This window comes from Lissotriton helveticus, chromosome 7 (assembly GCF_964261635.1).
Source record: "Lissotriton helveticus chromosome 7, aLisHel1.1, whole genome shotgun sequence".
In the NCBI taxonomy this organism is placed as follows: domain Eukaryota; kingdom Metazoa; phylum Chordata; class Amphibia; order Caudata; family Salamandridae; genus Lissotriton; species Lissotriton helveticus.
Genome location: NC_136068.1, coordinates 714,185,783 through 714,201,256, shown reverse-complemented (window position 1 = coordinate 714,201,256; position 15,474 = coordinate 714,185,783). Strand labels below are relative to the sequence as shown.

At 40.5% G+C, this 15,474-nt stretch overlaps 1 protein-coding gene across 1 annotated transcript in view; it reads left to right on the top strand.

Moving 5' to 3' along the window:
* Nucleotides 1-15,474, top strand: part of STK32A (serine/threonine kinase 32A) — a 574,428-nt gene that overhangs the window by 508,093 nt on the left and 50,861 nt on the right. The window contains exon 4 of the mRNA XM_078650656.1: nucleotides 13,864-13,953. Coding sequence (XP_078506782.1) covers nucleotides 13,864-13,953 — 90 coding nt within the window. The remainder of the gene's footprint in view (nucleotides 1-13,863; nucleotides 13,954-15,474) is intronic.

The window sequence follows — 15,474 nt, the reverse complement described above, 5'->3', positions numbered from 1 at the left end:
AAAATGTGCAAAAATCATATACTAATAAATAATATAATACAACTATTCTTACGTGGATCCCCCCGCCGGGGGTGCACTGGGTATATTATAGAGTACACAATCGGGATATCCCTAAAAGGCAAGCCTGCCCCTCTTATATCTAAACAGTTGTGGAAATAACACATATACATGTATAAATTAGTGTCCCGCATGCTACTTGTAATTCTATTCCTCAGTGCATTCTTAAAAAGGTGTGTGATTAAAACTTATTTGAGCACATTTGCTGAGTCCTTACATATCCCAAATTCCAGACAGTCGTAGTGGATTGTCCCTACTTCATATACCAATATGTGATGACAGTTCTTCCCCGCAGTTCAAGCCTCTCGGGATTTTGCTATCTATGTCTATAATGTGCTTTGATTCTAGGACTCTTAGACGTGTTTCACGATCCCCACCCCGTATATGTTTGGGGACCCTGTCAATTCCACAAAACACTAGACTCGCATTATTGCTATTATGCTTTTCCGCATAATGTCTAGCCATGGGATAGTTGTGATCTTTGTTTGTAATCGCGCGGAGGTGTTGCAGAATTCGTACCTTCAGTTGATGTTTTGAGCTGCCCACATACTGGAGGCCACATGGGCACTCCAGTAGGTAGACAACACAATCACTGTTGCAGTTAATCTGTTGCTTGATCGTTTTTTTCTGTCCAGTCCCTACTGTGTATTCCTTACAGTTCTTCCCATTGCGGTCAGCTTTGCAGCCCCCACAGGTTGTAAACCCAGTGGGTGTGAGCCAATTTGTTTTGGCTACTTCCTGAGGGTAACTGTGTACTAGTTTGTCTTTTAGGGACCTTGCTCTACGGTAAGTAATCTGGGGTCTATCCCCCACAGATGCCCCAATGATCGGGTCAGCCATTAGAAGATTCCAGTGTGATCTCATTATCTTCTCTAATGTTTGTGACCCTCTACTAAAGTTGGTGATCATGCGTGGAATATGTGGTGTGCTCATAGTGGTCAATTGCTCTTTTTTCTTTGCACTAGCAGATATTCTGAACAGGGCCTCCTCATGTGTGATAGTCCCTACTTGTTGCTGGGCCCTAATTAGTACTTTGGATGGATAGCCTCGTTGTTGGAAGCGTTCCATCATGGTCCCCTTTTCCCCTTCATAATCTGAATCTGTGCTGCAATTTCGGCGAGCTCTCAGGAGCTCGCCGTATGGGATGCTGTTCTTCAGTGGTACCGGATGCTGACTCGTTGAATGCAAAACTGCATTGCCCGCTGTGGACTTACGAAATAGGCGAGTCGTAATTGTATTCTGCCTGATTTCTACAGCTATATCTAGGAACTCACAATAAGTTTCACTCATAGTGTAGGTGAATTTTAGATTCAAATTGTTGGTTCCTAGGTGTTCAATGTACTCCTTTGCCAATGCCTTTGGGCCATTCCATATCAGGAACAAGTCGTCAATGTATCTGACCCACATAATAATGTGGTCAGTATACATCTCCGATTCGTCAGACCACACATGTTGTTCCTCCCACCAGCCTAGGAAAAGATTCGCTAGGCTGGGGGCAAAACAAGTTCCCATCGCGGTCCTGGACCGCTGACGGTACACAGATTTCTCATAGAGAAAGATATTTTCCTTTAGGCAGTATAGCATCATGGCCTCCAACATTTTATTATGGTCCCAGTGTTCAATATGCCTACTTCTCAGAAAATACATGCAGGCCGCTACACCCTTCTCCTGATCAATGCATGTATATAGGGAGCAGATATCCATGCTGATCAGTATATAACCATCCTCCCATTTGATACCATGTAATCTTTTCAAAAAGTCAGAACTGTCCTTACAATAAGAGTTCAGATTCTGGACATACTCAGTAAGGTATAGGTCAAGAAAAATTGAGGTATTTTCTAATAACCCTCCATTTGATGAAACAATAGGACGCCCTGGTGGTCTAGTGGGGTCCTTATGCAATTTCGGCAAGAAGTAAATGCATGGGATACGGGGCTGGTCTTTCCTTAAGAATTTGTATTCGTCTGTGTCGAGGAGCCCACTATGGTACCATCCTCCAAGCAATGTGTGATAGTCTCTGATGGTTTTCTTATATTTTTCCCAATCAATTAGTTCATAACAGGACTTCTCATTTAGTTGCTTCATTGCCTCTTGATGATAATCCACATAGTTCATTATAACAACATTGCCCCCCTTATCGGAGGGCTTGATTACAATTTTCGGGTCATCCTCTAGGGTTTTTAATGCCATTCTTTGTTCCTTAGTTAAGTTCTCCCTTTGGGTATTCTTGAATTTACTCCTTGTTCCTTTTAGATCTGCAATAATTGCTGAGTTGTAAGCTTCAATATTATCATACGGTACACTGGGATTGAACTTGGTTTTAAGGCGTAGTCCACTGTGTTTAACCTCTTTATTCATGATGCCACATGTTCGCAAAATTGTGTGGTCATTCCTCTCATTCGTGTCCCCAACTTCAAGTTCATACATGTCTTTTAGCAGATCCATGTCTCCAACCTGGAGATTCATATTGATATTGTCATCAGTTCTAGTCGTGATTGTTTTAGATTTGGTACGAGTCAGGTACATTTTCATTAATTTCAGTTTTCGAATGAACAAAAACAGATCGATTCTGGTATCGGTGTAACTGAGAACAGTACTTGGGCAGAAGGATAAACCTAATTGTAATATCGAGATTTCAGTGTCGGTTAGGCTACGATCAGAGAGATTGACGACAGTTTTAGTTTCTTGCTGTTCCATCCTGGAGAGATTTCCCATGGTGGCCAGCTGTTTATGCTTTCTTTTTAGTCGTCGTCTTCTTCCACCGTCACATGACCTCTTCCTTTGCCTCTTTTTGCTCCTCTGCCTTTTGTCTGACCCCTGGTTTGTGGTCTGTTCTGTGTTGTTTGTTCTTTGTTCTCTTTCAGAATCTGAAATTCTTGCTGAAAGGTCAGCGGTCGTGACCCTAAGGTATATATTTACAAGCACCAAATAGTAGAAATTCAGCTTCTCTAAGGTAACTATAACTCAAGCCCCCACCATGCACAGTTTTCTCATCAATAATCTTGATGTAAATATTGCAGTGATACTATCAGTGATGCCATAGAAGTTGTCATGAATGATGTAATATGGGGGGTAATTGGCTGTGCATGGCAAGGGCCGAGTCATAGTTACCTTAGAACCCGAGTTATAGTTACTTGAAATAACTCGAACTGAATTTTACGGTTTTGTGCATGTAAATTCAGGATTTAACTATAAGGTCGCTGTAACCTTAGGTTTTTTCAGTGAATTTCTAAGGTTTTTTAAATGCTAATTCCTAACTATAAAGTCCTTGTAACCTTTGGGTTTTTTAGTGACTTTCAAGTTTTTTTTAGCGGGGTTGGGCACAGGGCCTGGAAGCCCAACCCACCACATGCTCCTAAACCCACGCTGCGCACAGCCTTTGGACGTGCACTGCGGGCAGTTGGCCGCATGAGACCAACCTCCTGCATGCATCCGTCTGTGGCTGGGGTTGGATGCAGGGCTGCGGCCAGTCCCTGCCCCAGCCACCCACATGCTGTCACCCCACCCACTCATGTCTTTTGGCCGTGTGCAGCAGAAAGTTGGCCACAGGGCCTGGCTTGCCAGGTCCTGCAGCCAACTCCCCAATCCACACGGGGTTGGTTGAGTGTAATTGCTTCTTATATTCGCCCCTGGATCAGCGGATCCGTTGTAGATTTACACTGGGGGTCATGCTGAACACCGCAACGGATCTGCAGATCGGCACAAAGAAAATAATTGGGGTTTTGTTTGCCCATGAAGGGTCCCTCAGGAACCCCTCCATCAGGATCATGGGGTCAGGATACCTCTCCCTCTACCCTGACCCCTTACCTCACTTTACACTTTTATTTCCCTCCTGCACCCAACCAAAAAACAAAATGGCAGCCGCAACATTTCTATCAGGTTGCGGCCAGCCAGTCAGGGCCTTGCGCTGAGCCCCACGTAGATAAATCCTCAGCAGTGGACCCACAATGGATCCGTGTCTCTTGATATCTATATTTCTTTTTCCTTTAATAACTCCAACACTACTGAATAGATTTACACCAAATCACAAAAGGGCTCTTTAAAGACCAAGAAATAGCTTTCGGCCAAATTTGGTGTAATTTACGTCCAGCGGTTCAGGCTGCATTCACGTTCAATATCCCTATGGGAAATTGCATTGGGACCCCTCCTTTCTCAGTCCCTGATCGACAAATCACCCTGAAAATTTCAAAACAGCAGCTGAAATGAGTGTCAAACTAGTTTTTACAATGTTGTGACGATTCGTCAAATGGCGCCAAAGTTACTGGCAAAATAAAAAACGCTTTTCCTACGGAAACTAGGTCCTAACTATAACTACCTACTGGAGACTGCAAGTAGGTAACATATATATATTGTTTCAAGCATATAGTAGAGGTAGATGCTGATGGTACATAAAAACCTCAATCTGGCCCAAGTGGGCTAATAAATGCGTCACGATTGTATCGTATTCTGCGCAGACATCTATCATGCTTGACTACGATGTGCGGTAGTCTCATATTTCAATAAAGCCCAAGTGGGCTTTATGCTTGAAACAATCATGACCATGCTAGATATTTGTGAATATGTATTATTTTTAGGCACATTTGCAATATACGTGTTAGTCTAACGTTGGTTGCATGCCTTTATCATTTACACTCGCTGTTTACTGTGTGTAGTGAACCCAGCCCGCAGATAAACTAACCAGTCTGTCTTCCATGCACATGAATGGTAAAACACGTGACTGTATTTAAAGAGCACTTTATGTTAAGTTTCCGTCTAGTGAAAAAGCAGGTTTCACCTGCGAAACGCGTCGAGAGAGCCATCTAATAAAACTCACTTTGCATCTTTAAGTGGCCCGGATCTCTTTTCTTATATCGAAGAAAGCTTTCTGGTTGGAGATATATATATATATATATATATATATATATATATATATATATATATATATATATATATATATATATATATATATATATATATATATATATATATATATATATATATATATATATATATATATATAAAACCTTTGGTTATTTATTTAAGAGAGATATCAAATATATATATATTTTTAAGAGGCACATTTTAGGACTATTTATGTATTTATATATGGTATTTATGATCAGGTTTTAGACATGATTTTTTAGAAAGTATATTTTATACTTCTATTTATAATGGTCAAAGGTCCCAAATCATGGTTATTGATCTTCCATATATATATTGTATATATTTATTGTCCTTTGCATTTTTGCACTCTTTTGCACACAGTATGAGATCGTCAAGGTTTTTGTTTGGTGAAATACATGATTTAACTGCAGCGATATGAATAAGAGATATACTCAAATGTAGTATTTGGAGTTATGTATTGCAGCGGAAAGTAGTAGAACAATTGAGATGGTGTATTGTTATATAATTTCTGGGTTTAGGGTTTAGGTTCTGCACATCATATTCTTTTGTATATAATATTATTGGTTTGCACTAAATATTTTGGACACTGTATAGGACATGGTTGGGGATGCTAACATGATGATCACTGCTAGTACAATTGAGCATTAATGCTGCAATTCTTTTTTCTGTAATTATATATGAATATATGAAATAACTATGGATTGTTATGCATTTACGCAGTTATTTTTAATCCAAAGATTCAATGATCAAGGATGCAAATGTCGAATATGCACATTTACCTTTTACTATTATGGTAATGATATGCAGTATTTTATCCATGTCTATTCATTGTCCACATGCACTTGCACTTTAAAAAGCGGTGAAAAAATTAGTAGAGCTGTCATGTGATCAAGGGCGGGAGCGCCAGAGACGCTTAGTGGCAGAGCTGGCTAAATAAAGACAACATTTCTGCGCAATACTTGGGTCCACGCTCGTCTTTTCCATAAAGAATTGTGTGATTGAGCAAGAAATCATATATATATATATATATATATAAACAAAACCTTTTCAGGCATGGAGTGATGCATAACTAATGCAACAAAGAAGCAGAGAACTCTGGGTAGTTCTCAAGTTTAGGTGGAAAGCAGCTCCTGTATAGAGCACCCTCAATGCCAGTGACACTCTAAATTTGCTCACTTCAAGTGTCTACTTTTGTATCAAAGTTTTTAAGCATCGGATTAGCACAGTTCCATCCAAGCCAAGATAGAAAGGGGCAAAGTCTTTTGCCATTTCCACAGCAAAATCTTTAAGCATAGAATTAGCACAGTGCTATCCATGCCGAGCTGTAAAATGGCCTAAGCCTTTTACCACTCCAGGCACAGTATTACCGCTTTGGATTGATAAAATACCATCCAAGCCAACCTTTGAGGTGAGCAAATTTAGAGTGCCAATGGTTTTGAGGGTGCTCTATACAGGAGCTGCTCTCCACCTAAACTTGAGAACTTCCCAGAGTTCTCCGCATCTTTTTTTAATATGTATAGATATATATATATATATATTATATACACACATATATTTATATGAATATATTCACATATATTTATATATATATTTGTATATATATTAAAACCTTTAAAGCTTAGAATACAGCATAAATTATGCAACAGAGAAAGCAATGAACCCTGGGTAGTTTCCAAGTTTAGACGCAGAGCAGATCCTTTATATGAAGCCCCAAACAAAACCAGCAAATGGCATGGATGGCCCTGTGCAAATCCTATGCTTAAAAACTGCTAGAAAAGCAGACATTTGATGTGATCAGATAAAGAGTGTTGCTGGTGTTGAAGGGTTCCCCATATAAAGGAACTGCTCTCCACCTAAACTTACATGTATATAGTATAGTTCCCCGCTCACCACTCTCAGCAAACAAAAAAACATCTATCAACAAGTTATTTTTTTTTCAAAAGTATTATCTACTTAAATACTTTCAAAAGTAAATGCGTACCAATATAACATCAATGGTTTGTACCACAATATGTTGTAGACAATATTTTTGTGGTTTACATCAGTCACATTGTAACAATGTACTCAGTATGCAGTACCACAATATTTTTGCTGCAATATTTATGTATCACAATTTTATTTTTTACGTCAACACTATATGATGGAAGCTGCCATGCAGCTTTCTCTCGTCTTTATAACCATTTTTCTCACAAACTGAATCACTGATCTTTCTTTTCTCAAACGAAATTGAAAGGGATGTGAAAATTCCCAATTTTATGTAAAAACCTAAATGCACAAACAATTTCAAACTACTGGTAGTAATTACAGAATCAGCCAGAATTTCAGGAAGCTCATGGGAAGCCTCACAGTTTCAAACACTTCTAAGAATTAGACATTAAACCTTTGCTAGGGTAGTTGCTTTATCAAGTGACTAACGATTACCTGTTTTTTGACGTCTTAAAATCTTTCTTAGTCGATAAAATGTTGTTTAAAGGTTTTTGATAGGCCTGACCTCATTAGGTAGGGCCTAACAGAAAGAAGAGCTGTCTGGTGGCAGAAGACCTATTGTCAGTTTACCAGAAACTATAAAGCTGGCCCATTGGTTACTTTTGGCTGGCATTATTGTCACTCTGATTTGCTTGCTTCTTATTCAATGGCTTGCCTTGTCCTCCTTGTGTCTGTCCCTTCTCTGGGACAGACTTGTGTCCTTCACTTTTAGGGAACTCATTTTTGTCTTTTTGCTTAAGGAGCCCACAAATGTACATGTGTTTTCAGATGTCTCACATGTGCTTCTCTCTCCCCCACCATGCTTGTATTTCTCCCTTTCACCCATCTGCTTCTCTCCCTCTCATGTTGCTCTCTTTTTCCCATAAGCGGCTTCCCCCCAGCTCCAAGTTGCTGTCTCTCACTTGTGTGCAAGTCTCTCACCCTCTGTGTATGTCCCCCACCCTCCATGTTACTTTCACCCCCTTTACCTCTGTGTTACTTTCCCCCACCCACACACCCCCCTCACGTCATTTTGTAGATGGGCACACGCATGGTGACTCATGCACTAGCTTACAAAAATGAGGTGGCAGCAACAACCGAATCATAGAGTACTTTTTCCCCTTTAGCCATGCTGCAAAGCATCGGGGATTCTGTACAGCATCGTTGTGAACCATTGGCACAGCCAGTAGGCCCCAAAGGTGAGACCTATTTCTTTACCAAAGTTTGTTTTAGGTTTGCCATAGAGTATGGCATCGGAATCTGATTTATTCATTTGCTTCTCATCCTCACGGAATCTGACCATCGGTCAAAGATTATGGTAATAAAGTGCATATATGATAGCTAAAAAACTATTTTAAGGATAGACTAAGAGGAAAATGCATTCTGAGTGAGTGCCAAAACACCTTCTTAATTGTGTCAGTGCTTGACCTGCTTTTGCACCTAAACAGGCAAAGGGGTGATATAGAGTGGACCCTTGTAGGAGTAGGAGAAAATGTTGTTTTGTTTTAGTAAGTGTTTGATTTACTTCCGGGACGGGAGGAAAGTTCCATTTATTTATTGTATTTTAAAGCGTAATCTGTATGCTAACCCAAGGTTTTCACCGCACTGTCATAGGGCATAAACATATCTTCCTAGTTTCATAACTTACAAAGATGAACTCCGGGAAATTTCCATATAGTGCTGCAGGATCCAATTTTCCGTCTTTTCCGGTTGCACTATTTTGTGTCTTTACATTACTTTTCTTGTGTGTGTCGGTGGAAGGATCACCATTCTACATGTCCACTGTGCTTTTCAGCTATACAGACTTCATGATCAGCGCCTGTTCATGAGCAGGATGTGTTGTGCGTAATGTGGCTTTTCATCATTTAGTTACTATTTCTACTGTATATATTCAAATGCTTCCTGTTGGTCAGAGTTCTGTTGCCCGTCTGTTGCCTGTTATCTGCTCTTTGTTGCTTCCCAGCTACTTGGGCTATACAAATACCATTACATAATATACAGATTTATATATTAGGAGGGGCTATTGGGGGTTATTCTTTTTTTAATAAAAATAATAACTCTGAGTTGCAATCCCATCTCTATTCCAACTCAGCTAATTGTGTTGTCCTGCATCTCAGGATATCTTTCTAATCAAATGCTTTGAGCTAGACCAGGCTTCTCGAAAGAGTAGATCACCAGTGATCCAACGCCAATCAGGGATCAATAATCAATGATACTCAAACACTGGCTCATACTCATACACCCAACACATGAATCCCTGTTGCGCTGTTTCTAGTTTATGTTAAATCAGTTGTTCATAATACAGGCTCATTCCTTACACAACTAAACACATAACTGAACCTGTAATCAACTTTCCTTTCCTCCGGTCGATGGACCTAGAGTTGAGAAGTTGATGGTAAGAAATTAGTACTAACTATCTAGCTGTCTTACTAATAAATCACAAACACAGTTTAAGGTTAATAGTATTTATCTTAAAATAATGTGAAGGTAAAATGCTCTTTACGTATAGGTTTACAAAGCAAACAATGCATCAAACACAGAGAGATAACATTAATCAAAGCAAAACAAAGTCAGACTCAATCATAATGAACAGAATGCAATGAAGGCGTGGATAAGTGAAGAGACAAAAGTTTCATAGACAAAATACGTTTGGAAATGATTATGCAAATTTCAGAGACCTTGAGCTATAGTAACCCAAGATATTCAGTAGGAAACTACCCCCTTGGCCTTAAGGGATAGCAGGGTTCCCTGTGTGAAGGTTCAGGGAACAGAGAGATCAGGACAGGATCAGGAGAACAGGTAGGCCTTTGTCTGGATACAGCAAACCGACGGACAGTGACGATCTCCCTCTCTCTAACTTCTCCAAAGATTAACTTCAACACACCCCCAAGCAACCCAGTTATACCCTAAAAACCTACATATCCAACCCACCATTGTAGCAACATTTTCAGAATCTTAGTCTCTCTCATTGGTCAGTTTAGGGGGTGTTCCATCACACCACCATGATCACGTTCATGTTTTCACAGCATTCTTTGTTTTACGTTTCTTATATTACCTAAACCACATCTCGTTAATACACGCTTCCTTCCCTTCAATGAGTTACATGTTAGAAGTCTCTACACTTTCATTGTTCGCTTCAACAGCCTCGGTGGAAGGAAGTTTATACATTTTCACTTGGTCCCACAGCCATCCTTCCGTTACTTGGCAGACACACAATAATTTCTGAAGTTACCCCCTTTTGCCCTCTCCACTCTCTCTCAGAACTCGATTTTCGGCTTTTTATTAGTTTACTTTTAACCCTCAACTTGTCATGCAAGCATCACTACGATGAATAAAACACAAACATTATTAATTACATGAAATATACTTCTCACTGTTTTTACCATTTGCACTATCCCATGTCTAACAAAAGCATTAACATGCAAAAAGCGGCATTATTATTATATTATTTTTAAAGCTGAACCGAATGCGGCCTAGTCTTTCATGCATTAGTCCACGTATTAATGCACAACTGCGCAAAAGCATTTCCCCCAGGTGTGAGTGTTTTTGCATGTTATTTTTTACCGCACACAGTTAGTAAATGTTACTGAGGAGTTAATCCGAGCAGGTTTTGTTTTTCTCAAAACCCTGCTCCATCACGAGCTACTGGTAGCTCTCCAGCTACCAGTGAGGTAGCTCTGCTAAGCGCAGCCTAGCCTATTAAACTATAAGCTTTTTGTTTGGTTTAAATAATACATTTGCTGCAAAAAAAATTAAATCTATGTATTTTCAGAATTCATACGCTGATGTTCAGGAAAAAATGGTTGAATTTCCAAAATATATTTATTTTAAAATCATGCTGCTTTGGGTAGACATATTACTAATATTATTTTCTTGGTTCCACGGGCATTGCAGCTATGGCTTTTGAATCCCCCGTGTTGAGGCTTTGCAAACTGATAACGCATTTTTTCCCATTACTATTGATGCACCAAGGTCAGCAATCCTGGTAAATTGCACAGAATAACCGCTAAAATGATCTTGTCTGTTGTGGTCACTATTACAACACCGATATCATTTGTTAGTAGCTTGAGATGATTTTTATTAAACATAAGTAGCTCACATTACAGAAAAGGTTGGAGACCCCTGAGCTAGGCTTTGATTGCTTAACTAAGGTACCAAGGAGATCTGAATTCTAGGTCAATTGAAAGCTGAATTAAACGTCTTAAGGTTGATTTTAGACAAAACAATCCATCAGTTCTTAATTACGTACTATACAAATAAATAACAAGTGAGAATGCTTTGGAATAGACTCCCTTTAGTTGAGATATTTTTCATTATCCAATCGAGGTTTTAAAACTAGCTGGGCCAGTTCATAGAGGGTACCGAGCTATTTCTTGCAGTAGCAGCAAAGGTCAAGTCGGTGACTGTTTACGACAGAAAAATGACTGACCTTATTCCATGAAGTATCTTTGAAAAACAGTCCATCAAAGTTCAGTCTTTCTAAGGGTCACCAGGGAATAAGAACTGCAATGTGTATACGTGGCAACAGTTTATTAAATGGGGAGTTTATCTTCCTTAGCTAATACTAACTACTATGTAACCATGTATTGTACTCTTGTCCTAGAAACAAAAATTCTCTTTGCCGAATTTAATGCAAAGGAAGAATTCGAGGAGCACAATTCTGACCTCATTAGCCTAAAACCAGAACCTTTGAAGCATAAGTCACAAGAAAAGGAACAAAATCAGTAGCGAGCACCCAACCAGAGCTTAATGTGTAAAAAAGAAATAAAGTGTAGAGTCGCAAAGTTGTTCTTAGGTGCCCACCACTGACACTGTTGAATACAAGAAATACCTAATACCAAGGATTTGTAGTCTTAATTCCACTTCATTCCTCTTTTATCACCACTCTAGCCTGCCTGCCTTTCCATCTCTTGCAGGTTTTTTTTTCCTTTCCCGCTTTCTCCCGCTTTTTCTATTTTTCTCCTTCGTTTCCCCTTTCCTGCCTTTCTATCTCTTGCCCTGAGTCAAAATCTGAAAACCTGCTAGCACCAATACAAATGAAGCACTGAGTATATGCAATAATTGACTGAGCCGGTTTTAGGCATACTTTTTTACCCGTTCCAACACCATGTGAACAAATATGAAGAAAAAACATGCAGACATTTCCGGAATTTTGTATGCACTTAATTCAGTTGGAGTACGTTTTTGTACTTTAATCTCGTATCAGTGGGCAATCAATCACTCTGACGTGAATGCAAAGCATTGGTGGCGCAGTTAGCGTCACAAAACTCCCTTTGCAACCTTGTCATTGTCATTGCCGGAGGCAAAACCAGAAGCAGCATTGACTCGATTGCGGGGTCCACACTGGGTTCTATAAACTCAATTGGAGCAGGGGCGGCCTTAGGCATGTGCAAGCTGTGCACCTGCACAGGGCCACCAAACCCCAGGGGCCACCACACCAATATATATCCTTAATATAATAATCCTCTGAGGATGGATACATATTTGCGTGGCGGCCCCTGGCAGGGATTTGACGGCCTCTGGCTCTGTTCCACTTCCAAACATCCTGACCCCGCCCCCCTCTTCACTGGCCTCCGTGCTCCACCCCACCCGGACCCCCTCTTCCGGGGCCCCCTACCTACGCTCCCTGCCGAGGGCCGCCATGAGCCTAGAGCCGCCCCTGAATGGAGGCCTGGATCGTTCTGGGACTCAAAAAAGGCCCGGCCCCCAACATAAAAGTGTCCCTCACTGTGAATCAGCTAGCTAAAAAAAAAGTGTTCCACATGTGCAAATCAGGCCAACTTCGAATTTTTAAAGACACGCTGTTTAGATGTTTTGCAATCTATGGGAGACTGAATACATTTGTTCTTGCTGCAGGCCCACCCGGCCATAAAACAGACCCACAAACGACCAAAACGAGCATTGGAAAGCCAATAGGTCCTGCCTTTTAGATCTATTGGCTTTAGCAACGTTTTGTAGCCATGCTGTGCAGCAGTGCAGATGCTTTGCAGTGTGGCTAAAACACATTTTAAAAAGTGCTATGATGCAGCCAGTGCAAATGCGCTTTTTTATTTAAAAGTGCATTAGCACTGGATGTGTTACTGTCCTTTTTTTAGACAGCATGGTTACAAATCATTGCCCAAGTCAGCAATGCCCGTGCTGTACAGCATGAGGAAAAGGCAACGGCAGAGCCAATAGAATCAAAGGCGAGACCTATTGGCGTTGCCAATACTTTTTAGGTCTCTGCACAGAACCCTGTGATTCTACGCATATCAGTTAATCTCCCCATGTGTGGAAAAGAAAAAATATTACATTGGCAAACAATCCTATCACATAAAGAAAGCAATTACACCCATGTCTTCATGAAAATATTTTTGGAAGCAAATAATATCTGTTGTCACAATTAAAACAGATAACATCTATTTCGGAAAAATAAACATCCATTTCAAAGGAGAAAAGGGCTTCTTTGAAGTGCGTGTAGCATAGTAAAACATAGCTACAAATGAGAAAAGGTTCATTAAGGACAACAGAGAAGAAGAATAAATAAAAGTAGTCCCTCAATCACAGCATGATCAGTGCAAGGACAGCAATCAAGCTCAAACAATCAGGACTTGGTCCATGCTCCATCCGAAAGAGGAGGAAGTGAAGACGGGATATACTGGTCAATTGGAGGGCAACAAATAAAAGTGACAATGCAGCCAGTGAATGCTAAGCAATGGGCAGGCTCCTAGTCCCTTCTTGTATACAATATCCCTAGCAAGCAAGAGAGGACATGCAGGCGAGACTTAAAAAGGGCCACACACTGACCTGTCTGATCAGCCTTTCGGACACTGCCAGATTGCCCAGTAGGCCAGTCTGATCCTGAGGCAGCATTTGCTTTTCATAAACTGGGTGGCGGTGCAATCGCTCTTTTGCTCTAAAACTTCAGTGATTTTAGTGAAATAATTCAGTCAGCCTCTTTCTGGTTTTTACCCACAGGACATGTGCACATCACAGACTTCAACATCGCCACCGTAGTCAATAAGGACATGAGGATCACATCAGTGGCTGGAACAAAGCCCTACATGGGTATGGTTTGTAATTATTTGATTGGCAGTAGCAAGAAATGTGGGTTTAAGTGCCAGACTGTGCAAGTGTGTTCTTTCTGTCCTTTCAATGAAGCATGTTGGCATAGTTTAATAAATTGTTTAGTGTTTCCGTTTTGCACAGTATCATACTTGTTTGCCACACCAAATAATTTCACACTTCCAGTCCTTTTCATACAATCAAAATATTTCAAACTGATGCCCTTTCCACATCACCTCATTTTTTTCACTTTTTTAAAAATTCTCTGCCAAGCTGTTTCTTAACCACATCGCTGTGGCGGCTATTCCGCCGCAGCGCTAAGGGGGCGGGGGGGCCGCGAGGCGGGCCCATGCTGGTGACGGAACCGCTCCGTCACCAGCCGCGGTTGAGCTGTGCTCATGACAGAGCGGTTCCGTCATGGCCCCGCCCGCTTAATAGAACGCGCCACGCAGGCGCAAAATCGGCACCGCACAGGCGCGTCGGGCGGGCCATGCCGGAACCGCTTCGTCATCAGCACAGCGCCATCGCGGCTGATGACGGAGCGGTTCCGTCATCAGCACGGAAGGAGTTAATGCCATGCCATTTTGTTTTGCTAACAATGTTTGTCAAACATTTATACAATTCCCTATTGGTGCTAAGGCTCACTCACATTGGTGCACTGTGACTTTGTGGCATACCTTCTCATTAATATATTTCATCATCACATTGTTATGCATTGTTAGCCTGCTACAACTTTGTGTATTGATGATTACACTATTTCATGGGATTAAAATGCTGCACATTCACACAAATAATTTTTTACTGCCATTTTTCTGTCAGTAGTAGAAGTACAGACATAATTCAACATTGAATAGGAGCAAGATATCTTTGAAGGATGGTAGGCATTCACCTAGAAACAAGGATTGGCAAAGCCAATGTGTCTGGCGTTATCTGCTAGCCTTTTGGTAATTTTTGTTTTGTCATGGTGTTTTCAAAAGTTAATTGTTCAGGAAGCTGCAAGGTCCTTGTCAATGTAACAAACCACATTGACTAAAGGCAAAAAAATGTTTGGATATCAAAAAAGCACACATTACAACAGTACTCCGTGGCATTGAAAGGAACTATATTGCATGTGGATGTGTTCATTGGGAAAAGGAAAATTGCCACAAATGATAGTGAAATAAGCCAGTGGCTGAAGTGGCCCCTTTATGCATTCTACAATAAGTTGCTGAACACTGAGAACGACACAACTAGAGACAAATGGATTAGGTGTGACTGAAACCGCCCATAATTAACTATGTCATACACATAATTAAAAAAAATATAAAGGTCTTGACTAACACAGACCTACAAAAGCCAATGTATCTGCCATTGGCTGCTAGCCTCCTGCTTTTGAGAAAGAAAGAAAGAAAGAAAGAAAGAAAGAAAGAAAGAAAGAAAGAGAGAAAGAAAGAAAGAAAGAAAGAAAGAAAGAAAGAAAGAAACAAAGAAACAAAGAAAGGAAGGAAGAAAGAAAGAAAGAAGCTAGCTAGCTTTTAGTTAATG